Genomic DNA, 21,964 nt, shown 5'->3' on the forward strand with positions numbered 1-21,964 from the left:
TGGTCTAAACTTCGTAATATTTATATTTGTATGGGTTTTTGTATGACTTGAATGCTTGAAACTGCTTAATATGTCTATTTACACTATGTCCCTTTTATATATGTGTAATGTTGTGAATTGCATGCCTAAGTGAATAACTAAATTTAAATTCATCCACTAGATGTCAACAGTTGACATCAATTGTTGACATCTACTGTCAACAATTGACATCAATTGTTTAGTTCCCTCACAACTAATGGAGAACAATAAGAAATCACAGACGTCTATTGTTGACTTTAGATGTCTAAAATCTGCATACAAGTCGGAGATTACAAATAAATTTCTCAATAAACTAAGAAATCAACAAGAGTCACTACTGAAATGGTGGAAATTACAAAGAAGTCTGAAATTATTGCGTGGACAAAGGAGTAGCACTATTGCATGTTTGACGATTGTGGCCAATTTGCCCGCAACGCGTACACTTGCGCCTAATAATGTCCTCACCTTGAGAGGGTATTCTTCTCTTTTTTGGCCTACCGGCGGCACGTGCTTTGTGTTGAGGCGGAAGAACTTTGATATTCTCCACCTCGGGGGGAATATTCCAACTCGAAATGTCGCCATGAGGATGATGTACACCTGCGTAGGTTGCCCGCAAATACTCCGTAGAGTAGAACTCGGAAATGTAGTTCTCAACTTGACGGTTACGTACTCGACATGCTGCGATTGCGTGTGGACAAATAAAATTATGAGCCTGCCATCGCCGACATGAGCATGTCCTCTCTTCTAAATTAACAGCATATACAATCCCCTCTCTGTCTACGACCTCAAACTCGTCGACTGAAGATGGCCTCACCTAGTAGAAAACATAAATTCATCAAAATCTTGTACAAAACATGAAACATACAACAATTGTAGACTTTACCTCCATTCGAACAGCGTATGCAATGTACTTGTCTGCTCTGGCTTGGTATACTTTTGTGAGGAGCGTGTTTGTTTTGGCCGCAGCATCTCGACGTTCATAAAACCATTTCATACTTCTCTCTATCAGCCAATCCATCAACTTCGAAACTGGAAATTGTCTGACTTTTACATTTAATGCATTCAATGCTTCCGCGTTGTTGTTCGTCATGATACCGTACCTCTTTCTCCTGAACATGCATCGTGCCCACCTTTGATACCCGACATCATTAGCTAAGTACCGTCGTATTTCGGGATTTTCAGCGTCCAACATGACCATGAAACTTTCAAATTCCCGCTGAGTGTATGCCTTCGAGGCACCGTAAAATTTCCACTTCACCTCCTTCGTAATCCCCTTGAAAGTAGTCTTCAAATTACCGTGAAGATGGTACATGCAAAAACCATGATCACAGTTCGGAAATACCGTCTTGATGCCATTGATTATGCCAGCGTGCCTATCAGATACAAATACTTGCTCTTCCCGTTCCAAGTTTGGCGAAGAAGTAAATCCAAGTTTCGTTAGACTCTGAAGGACCAATACAGTAGGCTAGTGGAAAAATTTGTTTGTTTCCGTCCATCCCACACGCCGTATACAACGTTCCTTTGTAATAGTTCTTCAAATGAGTACCATCGACGATAATCACGGGTCTTACATACTTCCACCCCGTTCTCCATGGGCCGAGTGACATGAAAAAACTAATAAATACGCCGCCCTCACCAGTGACGAGGTCAAATAAAGAACCTGGATTCTTAGTCTCGATCATGTACCTTAGCTTAGGTAAGAATGCGTACGACTCCATGGAATTGCCGTAGAGGGACTTTAGAGCCTGCTCTCTGGAACGCCAAGCTTTTTTGTAAGACATAGACACCCCGTAATCCATTTGCATGTAGTTCATTATCTCTTTCGGTTTGCACATACCCACGCTTGGATCAATACACTTACGCTTCACAACCTCTCATATTAAAGTACTCGTTGCTTGCGGGTGACGTCCTTGTCTTACGTTCAGGGCACAACTGTGGTCGTTGTCGAACCTAAAACATGAAAATTACAACAAACTTAGTTTCAACATTAATGTCAACAATTGACATCAGATGTCAACAATTGACACCAGATGTCAACAATTGACACCAGATGTCAAAAAACAGAGATCTAATTACAGTATTTCAATTTCATACATGATTCAACAAAGAAAGTTTACCTTCTAATTTGGAAAATGGGCGTGTTAGCCTTTCTCACGGCCCGGACAGCCCAATTACAATGCTCTCCCAGACAAACAACATGCAATGTGTTTTTGTCCGAGTTCTTTGTCTTATACGTGAAGTTGTTGTTTATAGCGAACAACATCAAGTGTTTCTGTAAAGTCTTTTTATCCTTGTACAATGCATGTCGCTCAATAAATACGGGGGAATGACCATCTAAAATAATAGCCTCATCCATGTTTGAGTCTCTCCTAGTAGATGAACTTGGGACGCTATGTGAATTCGGCGTAGACGGTGATGAAGGACGGGAGTTTTGTGGTGGAGGAGGGGATCGTGGTGACAGAGGGGAGTTTTGTGGTGGAGGAGGGGAGTTTTGTGGTGGAGGAGGGGATCGTGGTGACGGAGGGGAGTTGCGTGGTGGAGGAGGGGAGTTTTGTGGTGGAGGAGGGGATCGTGGTGACGGAGGGGAGTTGCGTGGTGGAGGAGGGGATCAGGAATTTATAGGTGGAGGCGAGTTTCGTGGGGGTTGTCGTTGTCGTTGTCGTTGTTGTTGTCGTTGTGTCTCATAGTCTGACAACCTTAAGTCATCCAATCCGAACGTACCACGAATTACCGAATCAGGAGTTGGAACCGAACCACACCCCTCCTCGGGTATGGATGGCATGTCAGAAACTCTTGTAGGCGGGTTTCCAACGCAACCACTATCACGGCTGTTGCCAGTGGATCCAACCCCTGGAGAATCGAGCCCGGGTGGAATTTCATTTATTTCCAATATCAATTGTAATTTCTCCGTGTCATCTTCTTTCCTCTTCCTCAAATATAAATAAGCTTCTAACGTAGCGTCGTTGGTTATCTCAACAGGTTTCAAGGCACCAGCCATGGCGTATGCAACACCAATGGTATGAGTGGATGGTGATTTGCCCAAATTCGCGTAAATGATTTGCATCAAACTAGCGAAGTTAACTTCATACGGCACCATGATTCCGAAAGATCCATTCTCATGATAACAACCAGGTTCAACCCAAGTTCCACTGTGCTTGAATAATAAATAAATAGCCGCCATCACTGCGTACAAAAATCATAGGCAGAGTTGAGTTATTAATTATTTGTTGACTTCAGATGTCAACAGTTGACGTCCACTGTTGACATCTGAAGTCAACAATTGATGAACTCACTGGTGAACATACCCAGACCAAACAGGACATTTGAATCTCTTTAAACTATCAAAATGACATAGAACTTGAACTTTTTGAACCACGAATAAATTTATGAAAAATGAAGAAATGCGAGACAAACCTTGTGGGCAAGCTGGTCTTGGACTACGAACTCGTGGGCGTTTGGATCTCGTAGGCGCGGGCTGGTCTTGGACTACGAACTCGTGGGCGTTTGGGTCTCGTGGGCGTTTGAGTCTCGTAGGCGTTTGGGTCTCGTAGGCGTTTGGCTCTGCGTGACCGTGGGTGTAGCGACGCCGAGGGTTTTAGAGACCGACGGAGAGAGAGAGAGAGAGAGAGAGAGAGAGAGAGAGAGAGAGAGAGAGAGAGAGAGAGAGAGAGAGAGAGAGAGAGAGAGAGAGAGAGAGAGAGAGGGATTTGGGATGAGATATGAGCGGGATATGAGCGAAAATGAGGAGTGAGATGGGATATGAGGGAGAGTTGGTGTGGGTTGTAAGAAAAATTTAATTTAAGTGGAGGGTAAAATGGTAGTTGTACATTTGAGTTAGTGGCATTTTTGGCCAAATTATGGTTTTGGTGGGAAATTGGAAAAAGTTATTCATTTGGTAGTAGTTGTGGCAATTTCCCTTTTAAATATGTAGTCAACATTTGATGAATTTTATAATCTAACCATTTACAAAAATTAATATTTTGAGAACATTATTTTGATGCACTCTAAAAAGTATATGACACTCATTGTTCGTCAAAATAAATGTCTTTACCATTAACGTGCTTCTCAACTACTTGACGATCTTGAGTTAAGAGTGAGAATACTAATATCATCACACTAAGATTTTTTTTTTCTTTTCTTATCTGTCTTCTTAAATATGTATTGTTTTGTTATGGGATTGGTAGGTATATAGGAATACAACAAGTAATTTTTTAGGGTTCATTAGGTAAATAGCCACATTCACAGTTTGACATTGCTAAATAACCAAGGTTTTGTAAATCTCAGATAAATAACCAATTTCATATATTTACATACCTAAATCTTAGGTAAATAACCATTTCCATTTATTAGGTCACGTCATCTTTATGACTATTTAACTAAGATTTACGAAACGTTAACTATATTTTTTTAGACAGCTATTTACCTCATTTTTTTTATGGGTCCATTAGGAAAATAGCCAACTTAAACGTTTGACATTGCTAAATAGCAACATATTTTTAAATCTTAGACCGATAGCCACGAAGATGACGTAGCCATATCATAAAATTTTATGTTTTCCAGGTTTGTCCCTCCTTTTTTTTTCTGAAATTTTAAATAAATTTTGATTATTAATTTGGTAGTTTATGTAAGGCAATTTTTTTTAAAATTTGAATTTTAAATTCTCTCTTATATTTCCAAAAATATAGCAAGCAATTATTTTTTTTTATTTTATCAATGTCCAAAATATACGTAACAATTATTTTTCTGATTTTGTGTTTTTTAAAATCGTAGTTCACATTGATACGTATTAACAAATATTTACAGTTATTAACATATATTAATACATTGGATTTATTATACGTTTTTATTTGAATATTTTTGGCAGTTATTCATTGAAATTTGAATTGTGTAATGTGTTTAAATTGGTTAATTAATTCTTTAGTTGCCTTCATCGTTTAAGAGTCATTATTCCAAAAAAATATAGCAAATAATTATTTTCTACATAATTAATTGAATTGTTGAAATCATATTAATTAGTGCCCAAAATATACGCAGCAAGTATTTACACTATTATGTACACCTATTTACAACTACTTACAAACGACCCAAAATTCTCTATAGAGACTCAATAGGTCTATTCATGGAAGACCGTAAGTGATCTACGCCGTTCGCTCGATCGAGATGTGCCTCTCCTCAATAAGCCTATATCGGGAATACCGTAACCGTCATCGACCTCGTTGGATCTCGTATTCCTAGCCCTCTATCTCGGCCTCGTCGGATCTCGCAACCCTCTGCCTCAGCGCTCGGCCTCGGCCTCGTCAGATCCAACAGTCTTTGTCTCAATCATATTAAAATAGTAAATGTTAATCTTTTTTTTTTTTATTTTAACATGAGTCGTATTTTTAAATTTTATTCTTATCTCTTAATTAAAAACTGTTAATAATTGTTATCGGCATCAAGGATCAAAATATCGGCGATATATCCCTATATATCACTGATATCTCGTTTTTTTATACCTCGGTAAAATATCATCAATAAATGTTATCGTTTTATAAAATATCCACAAAATATCGCGGTATATCGCTTTTTTTTTAAATATCGCGATATTTTGCAGTCTATTAAAGGGAAAGTGAGTATACTAGCCCAATCAGCCCATCAATATTATGAGAATAGCACAAGTTTGAATAAATTAAGGGAATAGCCCAATTGATATTTCACTACTTAAATTATCTTTGTATATAAGAGCAAAACTCAATCAGATATCCAAAATTTCTCAAACCTAAACCTAAACTCGTTCTCGTCCATTTCACGCCGCCGCGTCGCCGCCGATCGTCATCCATCCTCGTTGCTGGTCAACCGGCGCCTCTCTCTCGGCAGCACGTGCAAAGACCTTATGGTGGTACTCTCATTGCTTCTGACACTCTTCGCGAAGGTCAGATCGGCGACAAGGAAACCATGAGGATCATGGAGCTTCTCATTGCATTCTTCTTCTCGCTATTTGCAGTTTCGATCAACTTATACATACATCTGCTCGTTCGTGTTTTTGATTCGTTCTACAATTTATTTTTGTTTGTTGATTCGGTGGATTTTTCCTTTGTTTGTTGCTTCAGTGCTAATTCGCGAATCAGTTAATTAATTAACTGACTAAATTGAGTTAGGTTAATTAATTAACTGATTGGTTGAATTAATAATTAGCTTACGTTCTGATTTTTTGTGTGAGTAAAGTTAATTTTCTAACTAACCGAATTATGAATTAGGTTAATTAATTGAATGCTTTGAATAGGAATTGACTTAAGTTCTGATTTTTGTAAATTTTTTGTGAATTTCCAATCCAAACATTCGTTAATTAATTAACCTAACTCAATTCAGTATGTTTATTAATTAACTGATTTGCGAATGGTATAACTGTCTGCTAAGAAAAAATGGGTTATTTCCTTAATTAAATGAAACTTTAGCTATTCCCCTAATAAGAAGTGTAAAATGGGCTAGTGACAATAAATTTCACTCTATAAACTAGCAAAATATCAGCTACATTTTGGAAAAAATCGCCAGAATCGAATCAGTTTGATATCGATCAGGTCTGTGGAAATTTTATGCAACATCGGCGATATATCGTCAACTGACTTTTATATCCGTGGAAAATCGCCGGGCGACAAAGGGTTGTTATGCCATATCGCCGATATCAGCCGATATATCTCTGGTATGAGTACAAAGTTTTGATATTTGAAATTGATTGTGGAAAAATTGTTTTTCATTTTTACATTGATTTAACTTGAGTTTTGTTGAATTTTTTTGCATATTTGAGATTAGTACTTGATTATCTTTCAGATCTCCAACTTTTTTTTAAAGTTCCGGCGAGTTTTTCAATTTTCCGACGATCTGTGACCCATTTTGACGGCGGCCGGCGAATTTTCCGGCGAGTTGAAAATTTCAAGAATCTTTAATTCAAAGAGGTTAGTGTAGAAATTATGGTATTGTAGAAATTAGGATATTCCGACGCGTGAATTGAAATTTATGATTGTGGATGGGAATATGTGATATTGAAACTAGGATAGATAAATTGTGGTTTTAGAAAATGCGAATCAAAACTTGTGATTGTGATTGTGGTTAAAAAGTTGTGAATTATAAATTGTGATATTGTGATTGTGAATTTTTTATTTACAGAAATGACCGACGAAGGGGTAAGAAAGTATTATACGTCCAACCAATGGAGTGTGAACGGGTCCACGTGCCACTTTTGTGATTGGCAAATGAAAGGTGGTGGGATAACTTGAAGCATTTGAGAACTATTTTATGTTTTGTAATGTCTATTTTATGTTTTATAGTCTTCTACTCTTCTACTCTTCTTGGCATGAACTTTGTACTATTTGATTTTGTATTTTCATAATTTGGATTCCATGACATATATACATTTTTAGTTGTTTAAAAATATTTATTTGTTATTAGATTTTTGTCGATATATTTGTCGATGATCGATATATCACCGATATCATCGATAGTCGGTATTGAAATTGTTATAGAATATTCATCGATATATCTGTCGATACCCGATATATTCGTAAAATCAGAATCTTAATATGGGTATTAGTATCGATATTTTAAACTCGCTTCACTTATATTTCACAAGAGCACTGCCTGGCCTGTGCGTCAACCGTGTATTAGACATCATCGTTACTTTATCATTTGTTATTTCACGAAAGGTAATATTGGGCCCAATCTGTCTTTGGATCCGTCAATAGTAAAAAGAAAATAAAAATAAAAATAAAAATCCTAAAAATTACAAATGCCGTCGTGTTTTTTAATTTATAATTTACATACAATATAACTTTATTTTTAAAATATCTACTCATGTTTTATTTATAATAAATTTTCGCATACATTCATTCGAGGAGATTCAGACCGCCCAAAAACACCCACCGAATGTTATGTTTGGTGGGTGCTTCAAACTGAAAATTTTAAATTCGTTTGTAAGCGTATAATCCAAAAGAAATATTTTCGAGACAGTTCCGATAATAAAAAACAAAAAATTAGTCAAATAAGTCGAATGGTTAGATAGCCAATTTTTCTGTAAATAGTCATATCAACTTATTTACAACACTAAAAAAAAATAAAAATAAAAAAATATTCTCATCTATTTTGAGCTTTTTTTGTCTTTTTTTAGTGTCGTAAATAAGTTAAGGGGGTTATTTTCAGAAAATTTACAAAAAATTAATTTTTATACAAAACGCTATAAATAAAAAATGACTATATAGCTAAAAGACTCATAAAAAAAATTAGATTTAAAAAAAATGGGTCGTTGAATTTATCTCCAATGACCATATTTTTTTTTTCCTAATATAAACAATTCTTGTCCTTATTGGTCACAAGTTATATACCGATCAGGACCGTAAGGACAGTTCTAGGCGAATATCAATGAGGATGAGATTTGAACTTTGGATAAGGATTACAGCTTGTAAAAAGTAGTATATCAATTTATACCACAGACATTTAAAAAAAAAAAAAATCTTATCAATTTGCTTGTAATTGTTCATCAATGAGTGATGTAGATGATGATGGTCAAGGTATTGGAGTCAGTACTTCTTCGGAGATTAAAACTCGACGACTCATCAAACAAGCCAAAACAACAAAGTTGAAGAAACCGTGTGATATCAATAATTCAAAAGCGAAATTTCTCCCTCTTTTCTTGTGCATAGAAAAAAAAGCCAATATGGCTTTGTGCTTCCCTTATATTTAAAAAAACTAGTCACATGCAAAGTCACAATCTTGTTCTTTTGTCTTCTACTTTCCTTTTACTATCCTCACACAAAATCTAATCTGCGCTTCAGGGAGCGATCGAGATATCGCCGATCTTGATAATCGTCTTCTCACAGATTCTCGGAGGTGTCTGGATGAGCTCAACCATATAGCACATTGCAAGAAGACCTACAAAGTGGACCCCACAAACATACGAAGCCATCTGGGAAGCCACAAAGCTGCGTTTTCAAGACATCAAAGGCGCTTCAGATCGAGAATCTCTGGAAATCACTGCGAATTAATACGGCTGGGATTCAGGGTCGAGGTAAATTGTTTTACCTTGACATTTTAATCGCTGCGAATTTGTTTTTGTTGATGCAGAAACCATAAGTCGAAATTTTTAAAGATTTTTTCAATGCGTGTATGACAAATAACAAAACTACGGGAGCAATTGCTTTTTATTAATTACAAGAAAGTAAAACACTACTAAAATTTAAAAAAAAAAAAAAAACAAAAGTAGAGGAGCGCACCTATTAATTTTATTGTTATAGCAGTAAACTATAAGCTTGTATGTTCACATTATAAACTAATTACCTTCCATTTAGTTTGCATAAAAAAGTCACGATCTAATAAGCTTTTCGTTATATCAGTTGATATTTTTGGAGGTTGATCACTTATGGCTTCTTCTTCGAGTACCTCTGTAAAAACATACGATGTCTTCATCAGTTTTCGAGGCACGGACACACGCTGGGGCTTTACCAACACTCTTCACAAAGCCTTAGGCGATAAAGGAATAAAGGCCTTCATTGACTCGGAGGACCTCAAGAAAGGAGACGAGATCTCGCCTGTGCTTGTAGAAGCAATCGAGGCATCGGCGATCTCGATAGTCGTCTTCTCAGAGAACTATGCCGATTCTCGGTGGTGTCTGGACGAGCTCAACCACATCGTCCGTTGCATGAAAGAAGATAAACAGCGTGTTGTTATACCCGTGTTCTACAAGGTGGAGCCCAGGAATATACGCCACCAAAAGGGAAGCTTCGAAGTTGCATTTTCACGACATGAACTACGCTTTGGACACGACTCGGAAAAGTTGAAGTTGTGGCGGGAATCTCTGAGAACCACTGCGGATTTATCCGGATTTAATTCGGCAGACGCGAGGTAAATTGCTCCTATATGATATCCTTGATAAATGGTTTTAGTTGTCATAAACCTTAAGTACAGCTTTTAAATGATTTTTTCTATTATCATTGTGATTATTAAAACACAAAATTACAAAAGTTTTATTACCCAAAAAGAAACAAAAAACATTATTAGAGGAGGTCAAATTAGTGGTTATTTAGAGTATATTCGATCCAAATATTTTGAAATGCAACACGATACTCCATTTTTTTTAATCTAAAATCTTCATTTCTCTCTCTCTCTCTCTCTCTCTCTCTCTCTCTCTCTCTCTCTCTCTCTCTCTCTATATATATATATATATATATTATTTATTTTATTTTATTTTATTTTTAGTCTTAACAACTTTCTATTCATTAATTTGAGGAGGTCAAATTAGTGATTATTTAGAGTATATTCGATCCAAATATTTTGAAATGCAACACAATACTCCATTTTTTTTTCTAAGACCAACTCCACCCGATTACACATCATTTTCTACTCTATTTTACAGTACATGTCACACCAAACACTACCTCTTCTCCAACCGAACTCTATTTTTTACACCAAATTAAAATATTAATTTTATATTCAACGCTAATCTTCTCAAGTATTAGTTTATGTATTGTAATTTTATTTTGTTGTATTGTGTTTTTTTTTTATTTTAATGTCTTTTTTTTTGCATTTCGATATTTCGTTTCGGTATTAATATTAATGTCATTTTAATTTTTTCCAAATTCTAAATGTCAATGTTGTATTTGAAAATAAATTTAAAATATGAATAATTTAAGGATAAATATGATAAAATTTTATAAATCAGTGCAAATATATAAATTATAAACTTTACAGGGACTATAATTTTTTTTAGTGCAGTGAATAGTGTTGCGCCATATTTGGCACAACATTAACATCAATTTTAAATGGCGTGGGATATAGAGTACGGGTGGACTCCACTCTTTCGCCATTCACTGGGAATGACGTTCGGGTGGAGTTGGTCTAAATTCTTCATTTATATATATATATATATATATATATATATTATTTTTTTATTTTATTTTTAGTTTTAACAACTTTCTATTCATTAATTATTGGTCACATATATTTAACCTGTATATTTGTATCCAAATATGATTTTTAATAGAAACTGAAAAATATATTAAAAAAAAAGGGGAAAAAGAAAGCTTCATCTAGAACGAAGCAAAATACAAACTAGGTAGCACTTGGCCAATAGTGGGATAAGACAGAGAGGCTAAAACTCGAAAAATCAGAATTTAGAGTAGATATCCAAAGACTACTCCCGAAAATACTGTCCCAGAGATCTTCGAGGTGGAGATATATAATATTCTATATGAATTTACAAAAATTTTGTGGTTCTCATATAAATACGAAGTCACATATGTGTGTATATATATATATATATATATATATATATATATATATATATATATATTGTGATAATTAGGCTATAATCTTAAATGAAGGACGCTATTTTACTAATTCATATAGTTTTTTTTTTATTTTTATTATTTCATTAATTTTACAAGATTTAGCTATTTTACAAATCCAAAAATTTTAATTGGCTATTTAGTCGCAGAACCCGGTTTTTAATGCATATTCATTTTACAACGAGTAATAGATGTCTAGTTTATTTTTTTTTGGTAATTTAATATTGATAAATATCTTTAGTTACTCATAAGGGTTTTTCAATACTGACCCTAAAAGTATAAAATATTTATATAAAAAAGAAGTATAAAATAATTTAAAGGTTTGATATAATACACTCATTAACTTTGTAAAAAAAAATTCGATGATATGTTTATTGACTACAGATTATTTACATTTTTCAGGTCCGAGTTCGAGTTGATAAAAGAAATTGTTGAATCTGTCATGGAAGAATTAAAAATGATATCTTCTACTTCTAGTTATGATACAAATGGTCTTGTTGGAATTGATAACAATTTGCAGAAGATTGAGCCATCTTTATGTGTCAACTTAGCGAACAAGGACACTCGTGTCATTGGAATTTGGGGAATGGGCGGCATCGGAAAGACGACAATCGCCCGTGTCTTGTACGACAAATTCTACAATCGATTCTCTGGTTTCTCTTTCCTTGAAAACGTTAGAGAGGAAGTTACGAAGCACCAATCCTCGGACCTGCAAAAGAGAGTTTTCTCGGAACTGTTGAAAGAGAAGAACTTGACACACGTCACTCATCGCGAAAAGGATAGACTCCGCCAAAGGAATATTCTTTTGGTCCTTGACGATGTCGATGACGTAGAGCAATTGGACCTTCTGGCCATAGATTGTGAATGCTTCGGTCCAGGTAGCAGAATTCTTGTGACGAGCAGAGATTCACAAGTGCTCAGGGCTATCAAAGCCGACGAAACACACAAAATAAAGGACCTGAATTTTGGGGATGCTGTTCTGCTCTTTCTCTCAAAAGCTTTTGGTAAAGAAAGAGATGAATCTACGGCCAAGAGATACTTGGAGTTGGCAAAGACAATTGTCGAGAAATATGGCAAAGGCAATCCGTTGGCTCTCACGGTTTTGGGTCGGCACTTGTGTTCAAGGAGCATCGAAGAATGGGAAAGCGAAATGGAGTTACTTGACTCAACTCCATACCATAAAGTCCAACGCATACTGAAAGTGAGCTACGACGGACTGAGCCAGAACAACAAGGACATGTTTCTCGATATTGCCTGCTTCCTTAAAGGAAAAAACATGGATGAGATCAAGAGAATACTCGGGTATAGATATTCCGGAGTTGTTGCGGGAATCAGTGTTCTCATTGAAAAGGCTCTCATAAGAGTCATAGAAGATGAAATCTATATGAGGGAGAACATCTGGATGCATGATTTGATCCAAGAAATGGGCCAAGAAATTGTTCGTCGAGAATCAAAGGATCCGGGAGAGCGGAGTAGATTGTGGTCTACATTAGATACTTGCAGTGTCTTGGAAGAGAATCGAGTAAGTCATGTTTATGAATATCAAGATCCTTTAAAACTTAATTGCAGTCACACTTTATTATCATTTGTATAATAATCATAATGTGGTCATTTTTTTTGTATGAACTGTGATTAGGGGACACAAAAAATTGAAGGAATTTTCCTGAAGGATATTCCACAATCTGACATAAGCCCTCTAGCCTTTAAAGAAATGCGCAATCTGTGGTTTCTCAATATTGAATGGCCTTTGTACAACAACGTCAAAATTTTATTCCCTGAATATCTTGATTTCCTTCCCGCTACACTGAGATATTTCCGATGGACGGATTGCCCCTTGAAATACTTGCCAGAGAGTTTTAATCCGAAGAATCTTCGTGAGGTGTGCATTGAAAGTGACAAACTTGAACGGGTTTGGAGCCCAAAATACAAGGTATTGTTTTCAGGTATCAACACGAAGTTCATATATTCTAGCGTTCAAATTATTGCAATTTACTCCTAATTTTTTTTTTCTTTCTAGTGTTCACCTCCTTGAACTTCCATTCATATTTTCAAGGGCACATTCCGAATACATAATATATATATGTAATCCATTTTTTTCAGAAAGTATCTATTTATTCAACATAAAACTCTAAATAGCTGTTAAATAATTAACTATTTTCAATAAAGAGGGCACATTCCGAATACATAATTAATTTGTAATCCATTTTTTTATAGAAAGAATCTATTTATTCAACATAAAACGCTAAATAGCTGTTAAGTAATTAACTTATTTTATTTTTTGTATGAAATAGTTAGGTATATCACTAAAGTACACTAGAGAAGTTTGTATTAGTTCGAATCACAATTTTTTAAAACTCAAGGTTTGATATCACTACCTCAAGGTACAAAGAAGCGTATTTGTTATTTCAATCACTTATCCTGCCTGACTTATCACATAAATCACGGTTTACTTTTTCATATAGGATTTGCAAAATTTGGAAGTCTTGATTCTCTATGGTTGCGTCAATCTAAGTCAACTCGAGGACCTCTCTCGCGCCTCAAACCTCAAGCACTTGAATCTTGCTCATTGCACCAAATTGAGTCAACTCCCGAATCTCTCTTACAACTCAAACCTCAAGCACTTGGATCTCACGGATTGCAGCAAACTGAGTCAACTCTCGAATTTCTCTACCAACTCAAATCTCGCCCTCTTGGTTCTTAGGGGTTGCAGGAACCTGAGTCAACTTCCAAATCTCTCTTGCTGCTTAAATCTCAAGTACTTGGATCTCACGGATTGCAGCAAACTGAGTCAACTCTCGGATTTCTCTCCCAACTCTAATCTCGAGGAGTTGATTCTCACTAATTGCAAAAGCATTCGTCAACTTCCTGACCTCTATCACGCCTCAAATCTCTGGAAATTGGATCTCAATAATTGCATCAACCTGAGTCAACTACCGGATCTCTCTCGTTGTTTAAATCTCATAATTTTGAATCTCACTATGTGCCAGAGACTTAGTCAACTTCCTGACCTCTCACGTGCCTCAAAACTCCGTGTATTGGATCTCAGTTATTGCAGCGAACTGAGTTTACTACCGGACCTCTCTATCAACTTAAATCTCAAGTACTTGAAACTCCATTATTGCAGCAAGCTGAGTCAACTACCGGACCTCTCTCCCAACTCAAATCTCTATGTATTGGATCTCACTAATTGCAGTAACCTGAGTCAACTAACGGACCTCTCTTGCAACTCGAGTCTCGTGGAGTTGAATCTCACTAATTGCAGCAGCCTGAGTCAACTTCCTGACCTCTATCACGCCTCAAATCTCAGGAAATTGGATCTCACTAATTGCAGCAGCCTGAGTCAACTACCAGATGTCTCTCACAACTTAAATCTCAAGGAGTTGAATCTCACTAATTGCAGCAACCTGAGTCAACTACCGGACCTCTCTCGCAACTCAAATCTCTATGTATTGGATCTTACTAATTGCAGTAACCTGAGTCAGTTAACGGACCTCTCTTGCAACTCGAGTCTCGTGGAGTTGAATCTCACTAATTGCAGCAGCCTGAGTCAACTTCCTGACCTCTATCACGCCTCATATCTCACGAAGTTGAATCTCACTAATTGCAGCAACCTGAGTCAACTACCGGACCTCTCTCGCAACTCAAATCTCTATGTATTGGATCTCACTAATTGCAGTAACCTGAGTCAACTAACGGACCTCTCTTGCAACTCGAGTCTCGTGGAGTTGAATCTTACTAATTGCAGCAGCCTGAGTCAACTTCCTGACCTCTCATGCGCCTCAAAACTCCGTGTATTGGATCTCACTGATTGCAGCAACCTGAGTCAACTACCGGATCTCTCTCGCAACTTAAATCTCAAGGAGTTGAATCTCACTAATTGCAGCAGACTGAGTCAACTATCGGATCTCCCTCGCAGCTCAAATCTCGAGCTATTGAATCTCACTAATTGCAGCAACCTTAGTCAACTTCGTGACCTCTATCACGCCTCAAATCTCTGGAAATTGGATCTCACTAATTGCAGCAACCTGAGTCAACTACCAGACCTCTCTCGCAACTCATATCTCACGAAGTTGAATCTCACTAATTGCAGCAACCTGAGTCAACTACCGGACCTCTCTCGCAACTCAAATCTCTATGTATTGGATCTCACTAATTGCAGTAACCTGAGTCAACTAACGGACCTCTCTTGCAACTCGAGTCTTGTGGAGTTGAATCTCACTAATTGCAGCAGCTTGAGTCAACTTCCTGACCTCTCATGCGCCTCAAAACTTCGTGTATTGGATCTCACTGATTGCAGCAGCCTGAGTCAACTACCGGATCTCTCTCGCAACTTAAATCTCAAGGAGTTGAATCTCACTAATTGCAGCAGACTGAGTCAACTATCGGATCTCCCTCGCAGCTCAAATCTCGAGCTATTGAATCTCACTAATTGCAGCAACCTTAGTCAACTTCCTGACCTCTATCACGCCTCAAATCTCTGGAAATTGGATCTCACTAATTGCAGCAACCTGAGTCAACTACCGGATCTCTCTTGCAACTCATATCTCACGAAGTTGAATCTCACTAATTGCAGCAACCTGAGTCGACTACCGGACCTCTCTCGCAACTCAAATCTCTATATATTGGATCTCACTAATTGCAGTAACCTGAGTCAACTAACGGACCTCTCTTGCAACTCGAGTCTCGTGGAGTTGAATCTCACGAATTTCAGCAACCTGAGTCAACTACCGGACCTCTCTCGCAACTCATATCTCGAGCAGTTGAATCTCACTAATTGCAGCAACCTGAGTCAACTACCGGACCTCTCTCGCAACTCAAATCTCTGTGTATTGAATCTCACTAATTGCACTAACCTGAGTCAACTAACGGACCTCTCTTGCAACTCAAGTCTCGTGGAGTTGAATCTCACTAATTGCAGCAACCTGAGTCAACTACGGACCTCTCTCGCAACTCAAATCTCGAGAAGTTGAATCTCACTAATTGCAGCAACCTGAGTCAATTACCGGACCTCTCTTGCAACTCGAGTCTCGTGGAGTTGAATCTCACTAATTGCAGCAGCCTGAGTCAACTACCGGATCTCTCTCGCAACGCAAATCTCGAGTTCTTGCGTCTTATTAATTGCACTTACCTGAGTCAACTATCGGACCTCTCTCGCAACTCAAATCTCGAGAAGTTGAATCTCACTAATTGCAGCAGTCTGAGTCAACTACCGGATCTCTCTCGCCACTCAAATCTCTGGATATTGGATCTCACTAATTGTAGCAGCTTGAGTCAACTACCGGATCTCTCTCGCAACGCAAATCTCGAGTTCTTGCGTCTTATTAATTGCACCAACCTGAAGCAACTACCGGATCTCTCTCGCAACTCAAATCTCAAGTACTTGAGTCTTAATAATTGCAGCAGCCTGAGTCAACTACCGGATCTCTCTTGCAACTCAAATCTCAAGGGCTTAAATCTTACTAATTGCAGCAGCCTGAGTCAACTACCAGATCTCTCTCGCAACTCAAATCTCAAGTACTTGGATCTCACTAATTGCACCAGCCTGAGTCAACTTCCGAACGTTTCTTGCAAAACCAAAGTTATTTACAAAACCAAAGGTATTTACATTTCTTTGTTTTTAGACATGACAAATAACTTTTAGTTTTTTACAAATATTATCTCCAATTAACAAATGCTCTTTTTTATAAAAAAAAAATATACATTGACGTGTTAATTCCATTGGAAATGCTATAACAATTATCTATCTCAGTTGCGCCATGTTCGCGAAGTTGACATTTGGCTTCCTGGGGACGAAATCTCGAAGTGTTTCTGCTATCAAAGCGAGGGATCTTTGATGGCCGTGAATCCAGGGTGGTATAACCCCAATTTCATAGTGTTTGCAGCGTGTGCCATTTCAATACTGAAGAATTTAAGAGAAAGTGGTAGGACACAGGTTGAAACTAATGTTTTTAGTCAAGTATTAAAAGTGAAAAAACAAAATTAACGAATAAATAAACAAAAAAAACTGTTTCATCAGTATTCATAATTTTGGATTTTATATATAATTAAAACTAGAAAGTCTGATACAAGTTCAACGACCAATGTTTAATTAGATTAGTGTCCACAATTTCTGTTAATTATATAAATGTCCTGTCTTTCTCTTTGCTAAATCTGAAAAAATCTTAGCATATTATATACACCGCCATTTTCAAAAAATTTGCTAACACTGCGAACCGCAAAAGTCTCAACGAGACAATTTTTTTGATACAAATGAAGATATAGTTCTAATTACGTGGTATTTTTTTTATTAACGGCGGGAAAAAATAACAATTTGAAAAAAAAGTGGATTTTTACATAATTTTTAAACATGCGATTATTTTCATTTTGTTATCTGGAAATAATAGTATATCTCTAATTTTGTGAACAGACATGCTTCGGTCCTTTTGTTCCCTTGAGCTCTTGATGCTGAGGTATTTCCAGTGGAATTATTGGACGTTACATAATCCGAAGAAGCTCTGCGAACTAGCCATATGTGGTAGAAAACTTTAATGAATTTGGAACAGAACATACAAGGTATTATTTTTAGCCTTTTTTAGCAGAACGGATTGCCCGTGAACTTCTCTTTGACTCTCAATTTTTTATTTTTCTTTTAGTGTTCAATTCTCAAAAGTATCAACCAATATGTTATGGCTACCTATAAATTTCGGAAAACATGTTTTCAACCCCTTGATAAAATGGCTAGGAAAACATGGGATAAAGTCTTCCGAAGATAAGTGGCGGGATGGGATTTTGGAGATTCGAGGATATGAATGTGGTTCTTATGGCTGCTCAGACAGAAATATTTCCAACTCTTATTATGTGATTGGGAGTGGTAACAAGGTTGGGGTTTTCACTGATTTCAAAGACCGGCTCGTTCCTAGTCTTCATCTGAATGCAGGGCAAGGCTTCAAGGTGACCGATATTATAGTTTATGGAGATCGGGAATGGTATTCCAGGTAAGCTCCGTGACTGTTGACTTTATATTATGTTAGCGTGATAAGTTCTTGATTTGGAGAATCGTGTCCGATTGCTCGGCGACTTCCTGGAAATTGTGTGTGGTTCAGTGAGGCGTTTGGTTATGGAGGCTGAGATGAAAGGGCTTTATTTGGCGCTGCTTTATGAACGACAAACCGAGTCCAGATTGGAGTAGCTTTGCTCTCCTTTTTACTTTAATTTTAAGTTTGTCAGTTGATTGTTTCAAGTCTTGTAATTTTCAAATGGACAGTGAGGAAGTCACTTTTCGTAGCTCATTCACTTTGTAAATGGGCCGTGAAATTACGACTTTCCTGTTTTGTATCCTTACCAGACAACCGGAGTTTTAATATGAGGTAGTGGGGTACTCTTTCCTCTCCGTCGCACCTATTTGGGGACGGGGAGGTTTTAACGAGGCCCTGTTTTCTTAAAAAAAATCGACAACCCAATATTAACATACGCTCATATTTTCAACAAAGAATTTTGCATTCTTGGTTTGAAATGATTTTATTATAAAGATAGGTAAACTTCTGTTATAAACATAACTTATTTTATTTTAGTATATTTTTTTTTCTAATTATTAGTAACATCAATGGATCGAGTACTCATTAAATTTAGTTATTACTTCGGAACAACAATTAATTTTTTTTTTAAAAAAAATATGAATATAAGCTAGTAAAGAGGCTACGGATACAAAAAGAATAGAAAAAAAGAGGTCAAAGTGTAACTTTCTGACAATGTCACGCGCCACCATTGCCAAAATGCCCATCTTAAATTTCAATTTCCGGACACTTATACTTCCAGACTAATTACGTAAATCACATTTTTTTTTTCATACAAGATTTGGATATTCATACGGAACCGTTTCTTCGCCGACACCGACGATGAGTACGGCGTCCGTGGGCGGCGCCGAGATATTGTCCGCCGTCGCGTTCGGAAACTTGTAGCGGTGAGAGTGGTGGCCATAAGGGTTTGGGTATTGGTTAATGTGGTGGTGTTGTCGAGAGAAAAAGACAGGGGGGAGAGAGTGAAAAAAAGTTTGAAAGAAGGGTGATAAAAAAACATCAAAAAGTTTTTCTCATTTTGTTCACAAAAAATAAATACAACTTAGAAAAAATTTCTAAGTTAAAAAAAGTGAGTAAGAAACCAAACAGCTTTTTTACGTTATTTGACTTTACTGTTGGAATGAATAAAGCAGAAACAAACAAGCCGAAAATATCTCGTTTGTTACTATTATATGAAAGAAACTATGTTAATTATATCTTGATCCGAAAAGGATCAATTAAACAAAAAATTGGCTGCTTAAGCCACGAAAAGTGTTGCAATTTAAAATTGGCCAACGTTTTGTTAATAATCCGTAAATAGCCTAGATGCTTACGAGGCAGCTCATTTAAGAAGGATTTTTTTACTGATTTGCCCTTGTTTGACCGATTTAGTAACTTCTTTTTTAGGCAGTTTTTTTGTTTGAAATTTGAAAACAATTCCGGCAAGTTTAATTTTCGTGCAGGTAGTTATTATGAGCGCATATTTTTAGGTTATTAGTTTCTAATTTTGTTACAAATTATTCACTGGAAATCTGTTAATAATAATTATATTTATTGAAAATATTAATAGTTGATATTTGTTGAACTTCGTATTATTAGTTTACACGAATATACTGTAAATAAGTTTCGTATTTACAATGAATATACTGTAAATCAGTTTCGTATTAGGCAGTTTTTTTGTTTGAAATTTGAAAACAATTCCGGCAAGTTTAATTTTCGGCAAGTTTTAATTAAACAATATTCAATTAGGACGAGAATTTTGAAAATCAAAATTCAAAATTTTAATTTTGAAATCGTGCAGGTAGTTATTATGAGCGCATATTTTTAGGTTATTAGTTTCTAATTTTGTTACAAATTATTCCCTGGAAATCTGTTCATAATAATTATATTTATTGAAAATATTAATAGTTGATATTTGTTGAACTTCGTATTATTAGTTTACACGAATATACTGTAAATAAGTTTCGTATTTACAATGAATATTTCGTTAATAAACTTCGTATTTACAATGAATATATTGTAAATAAGTTTCGTATTTACAGTATATATACTGTAAATAAGCTTCGTATTTACCACTCGGCCTAAACTCAAAATCAACGACACGGCCAAACACTTTCATGAAGCCACAACCCACATTCAAAGATACTGCTGGAATTGAACTCTCCAGCGCACTTCCACCTATTCTCCGGTGTCTCTTCGTCGGCGGGATGGTGCGCGCGAGGAAGAAAAGCTCGGCCTCGGGCTGGTGCTGGTGGCCGCGCGCAGAAGAGAAGGAGGAGAAGAAGACGGCGGCGCTCGGTCTCAGCTAGATGGCGCGCGCGAGGAAGAAAAGATCGGACTCGGGCTGGTGCTGGTGGCCGCGCGCAGAAGAGAAGAAGGAGAAGGAGTGGGATTTCGTGTTTGAAATTTCTGTTTCTATGAGAGAGAAGATTACGTGATCTGTGGTTATAATTAGAATAAATGTTACTTTTGCCCCCTGAATTATGGTGGTCCTGAAATTTTCCCCCCCAAACTTTTAAAACTCGATTTTTTCCCCTTAATGTGTAATTCAATTTCATTCCTTCCGTCAAATATTCTGTGAGTTTGGTTGTTAAAATAACACATGAGTCTCACGTGCTATTTGAGAAAAAGGGTGTTATGGGTAATTCCAATGAATTTTTATTTTTACTTTCCCTTCCTCTTTAATTTTTCTCCCATGACCTTATATTGATTTGTATGTCCCTGGCCGCGAACGATATCGACGAGTTCTGACCGATGAACAACATCCGATCGCCCAAATCCTTGACCGTCTCCCACCTCGGACCGCCCCAAACCATCCGGAAAATCTCGAATCGCACGGTCTGATACCGATAATGCTCCTCGAGATCGAGATCCAAGTACCTCGAAACCAAGAGCAGATCATCCCCGGAGATCACAAGGTATTGCATATCCGCTTCGACAAGCCTCGGCATTTCGAGGATCGAGACCGCCGGAGATTCGCCCGAAACGTCGCACACAGCGACGGAACCGTGTTTGTTTACGGCGCAGAACAATCTTCCGGCGAAGACGACATCCTCGCTGAACGATTTCGCTTCTTCGATGAAGCTCCACGTTTTGTGTCCCTATTTCGCGTACGTCAATTCGCCGCTCTGATTAAGCACGACTATGGCTACGAAACCTTCGGATGAGGAAGGACTCGAAGAGAGGACTATTTTCTTGACGAAGGTGTCTCGGATCTGCCTGAGACTCAGAGAGTACTGTTCGTTGGTGGTGGTGGATCGGAAAGAGAATTCACGGCCGATATCGGCGTAGCTGAATCGTAGGACGTTGGGAAAGGAGGAGATCTGAGGGAGGTGGAGCGTGGAGCGCGTGAGGGGGTTGAGGAGGAGGATCGCCGGCGATTCGTCGAGGATTGCGAGCCAGCCATGGGAGGAACCACCGCGCCGCGTGGCAGAGCGCGAGGCTTCAGGTAGGTCGAGGAGGTGGAGTTTGTTGCCGGAGACGTCGAGGAACGCGGCGGCGCGGCATCTCCGGAGGGAGTTCGGGAGCAACAGCCATGGCAGCTGCAGAATATTACCCATAACACCCTTTTTCTCAAATAGCACGTGAGACCCATGTGTT

At 37.4% G+C, this 21,964-nt stretch overlaps 3 protein-coding genes and 1 pseudogene across 6 annotated transcripts; 2 read left to right on the plus strand and 2 right to left on the minus strand.

The window, feature by feature from the left end:
- Positions 1–1,223: 1,223 nt before the first annotated feature.
- On the minus strand, positions 1,224–1,832 carry LOC149394326 (uncharacterized). Its single transcript, XM_089618310.1, has 2 exons — positions 1,409–1,832; positions 1,224–1,303 (listed from the first exon to the last, which is right to left on the minus strand). The coding sequence occupies exons 1-2, from the start codon at positions 1,830–1,832 to the stop codon at positions 1,224–1,226; spliced, it is 504 nt and encodes a 167-aa protein (XP_089474436.1).
- A 6,778-nt stretch (positions 1,833–8,610) lies between these two features.
- On the plus strand, positions 8,611–16,410 carry LOC149394327 (uncharacterized). 2 transcript variants are annotated; one of them, XM_089616760.1, is made up of 5 exons: positions 8,611–9,055; positions 9,381–9,888; positions 11,733–12,852; positions 12,967–13,260; positions 13,793–16,410. In XM_089616760.1, exons 2-5 carry the CDS (start codon positions 9,407–9,409, stop codon positions 16,298–16,300), a joined length of 4,404 nt encoding a protein of 1,467 aa, XP_089472886.1. In that variant the 5' UTR covers positions 8,611–9,055; positions 9,381–9,406; the 3' UTR covers positions 16,301–16,410. The 2 variants fall into 2 exon arrangements, with proteins under 2 accessions (XP_089472886.1, XP_089472887.1); XM_089616761.1 differs by having other exon boundaries at positions 9,457–9,888.
- A 687-nt stretch (positions 16,411–17,097) lies between these two features.
- Positions 17,098–18,818, plus strand: LOC149394328 (uncharacterized). Of its 3 annotated transcripts, none has more exons than XR_016299721.1 (4): positions 17,098–17,251; positions 17,737–17,882; positions 17,963–18,304; positions 18,413–18,818. XR_016299721.1 is itself a non-coding variant. In XM_089616770.1 (4 exons), the coding sequence occupies exons 2-4, from the start codon at positions 17,858–17,860 to the stop codon at positions 18,435–18,437; spliced, it is 303 nt and encodes a 100-aa protein (XP_089472896.1). In that variant the 5' UTR covers positions 17,098–17,251; positions 17,737–17,857; the 3' UTR covers positions 18,438–18,794. The 3 variants fall into 3 exon arrangements, 1 of the variants encoding a protein (XP_089472896.1); XR_016299722.1 differs by having other exon boundaries at positions 17,098–17,262; positions 18,052–18,304; positions 18,413–18,803; XM_089616770.1 differs by having other exon boundaries at positions 18,052–18,304; positions 18,413–18,794.
- Positions 18,819–21,045: 2,227 nt separating this feature from the next.
- On the minus strand, positions 21,046–21,924 carry LOC149394329 (F-box protein SKIP23-like; annotated as a pseudogene).
- Positions 21,925–21,964: the final 40 nt, after the last annotated feature.

Source organism: Urtica dioica, chromosome 6 (genome assembly GCF_054948205.1).
Source record: "Urtica dioica subsp. dioica isolate 48M chromosome 6, U.dioica_male_clone48M_v1_H2, whole genome shotgun sequence".
In the NCBI taxonomy this organism is placed as follows: Eukaryota; Viridiplantae; Streptophyta; class Magnoliopsida; order Rosales; family Urticaceae; genus Urtica; species Urtica dioica.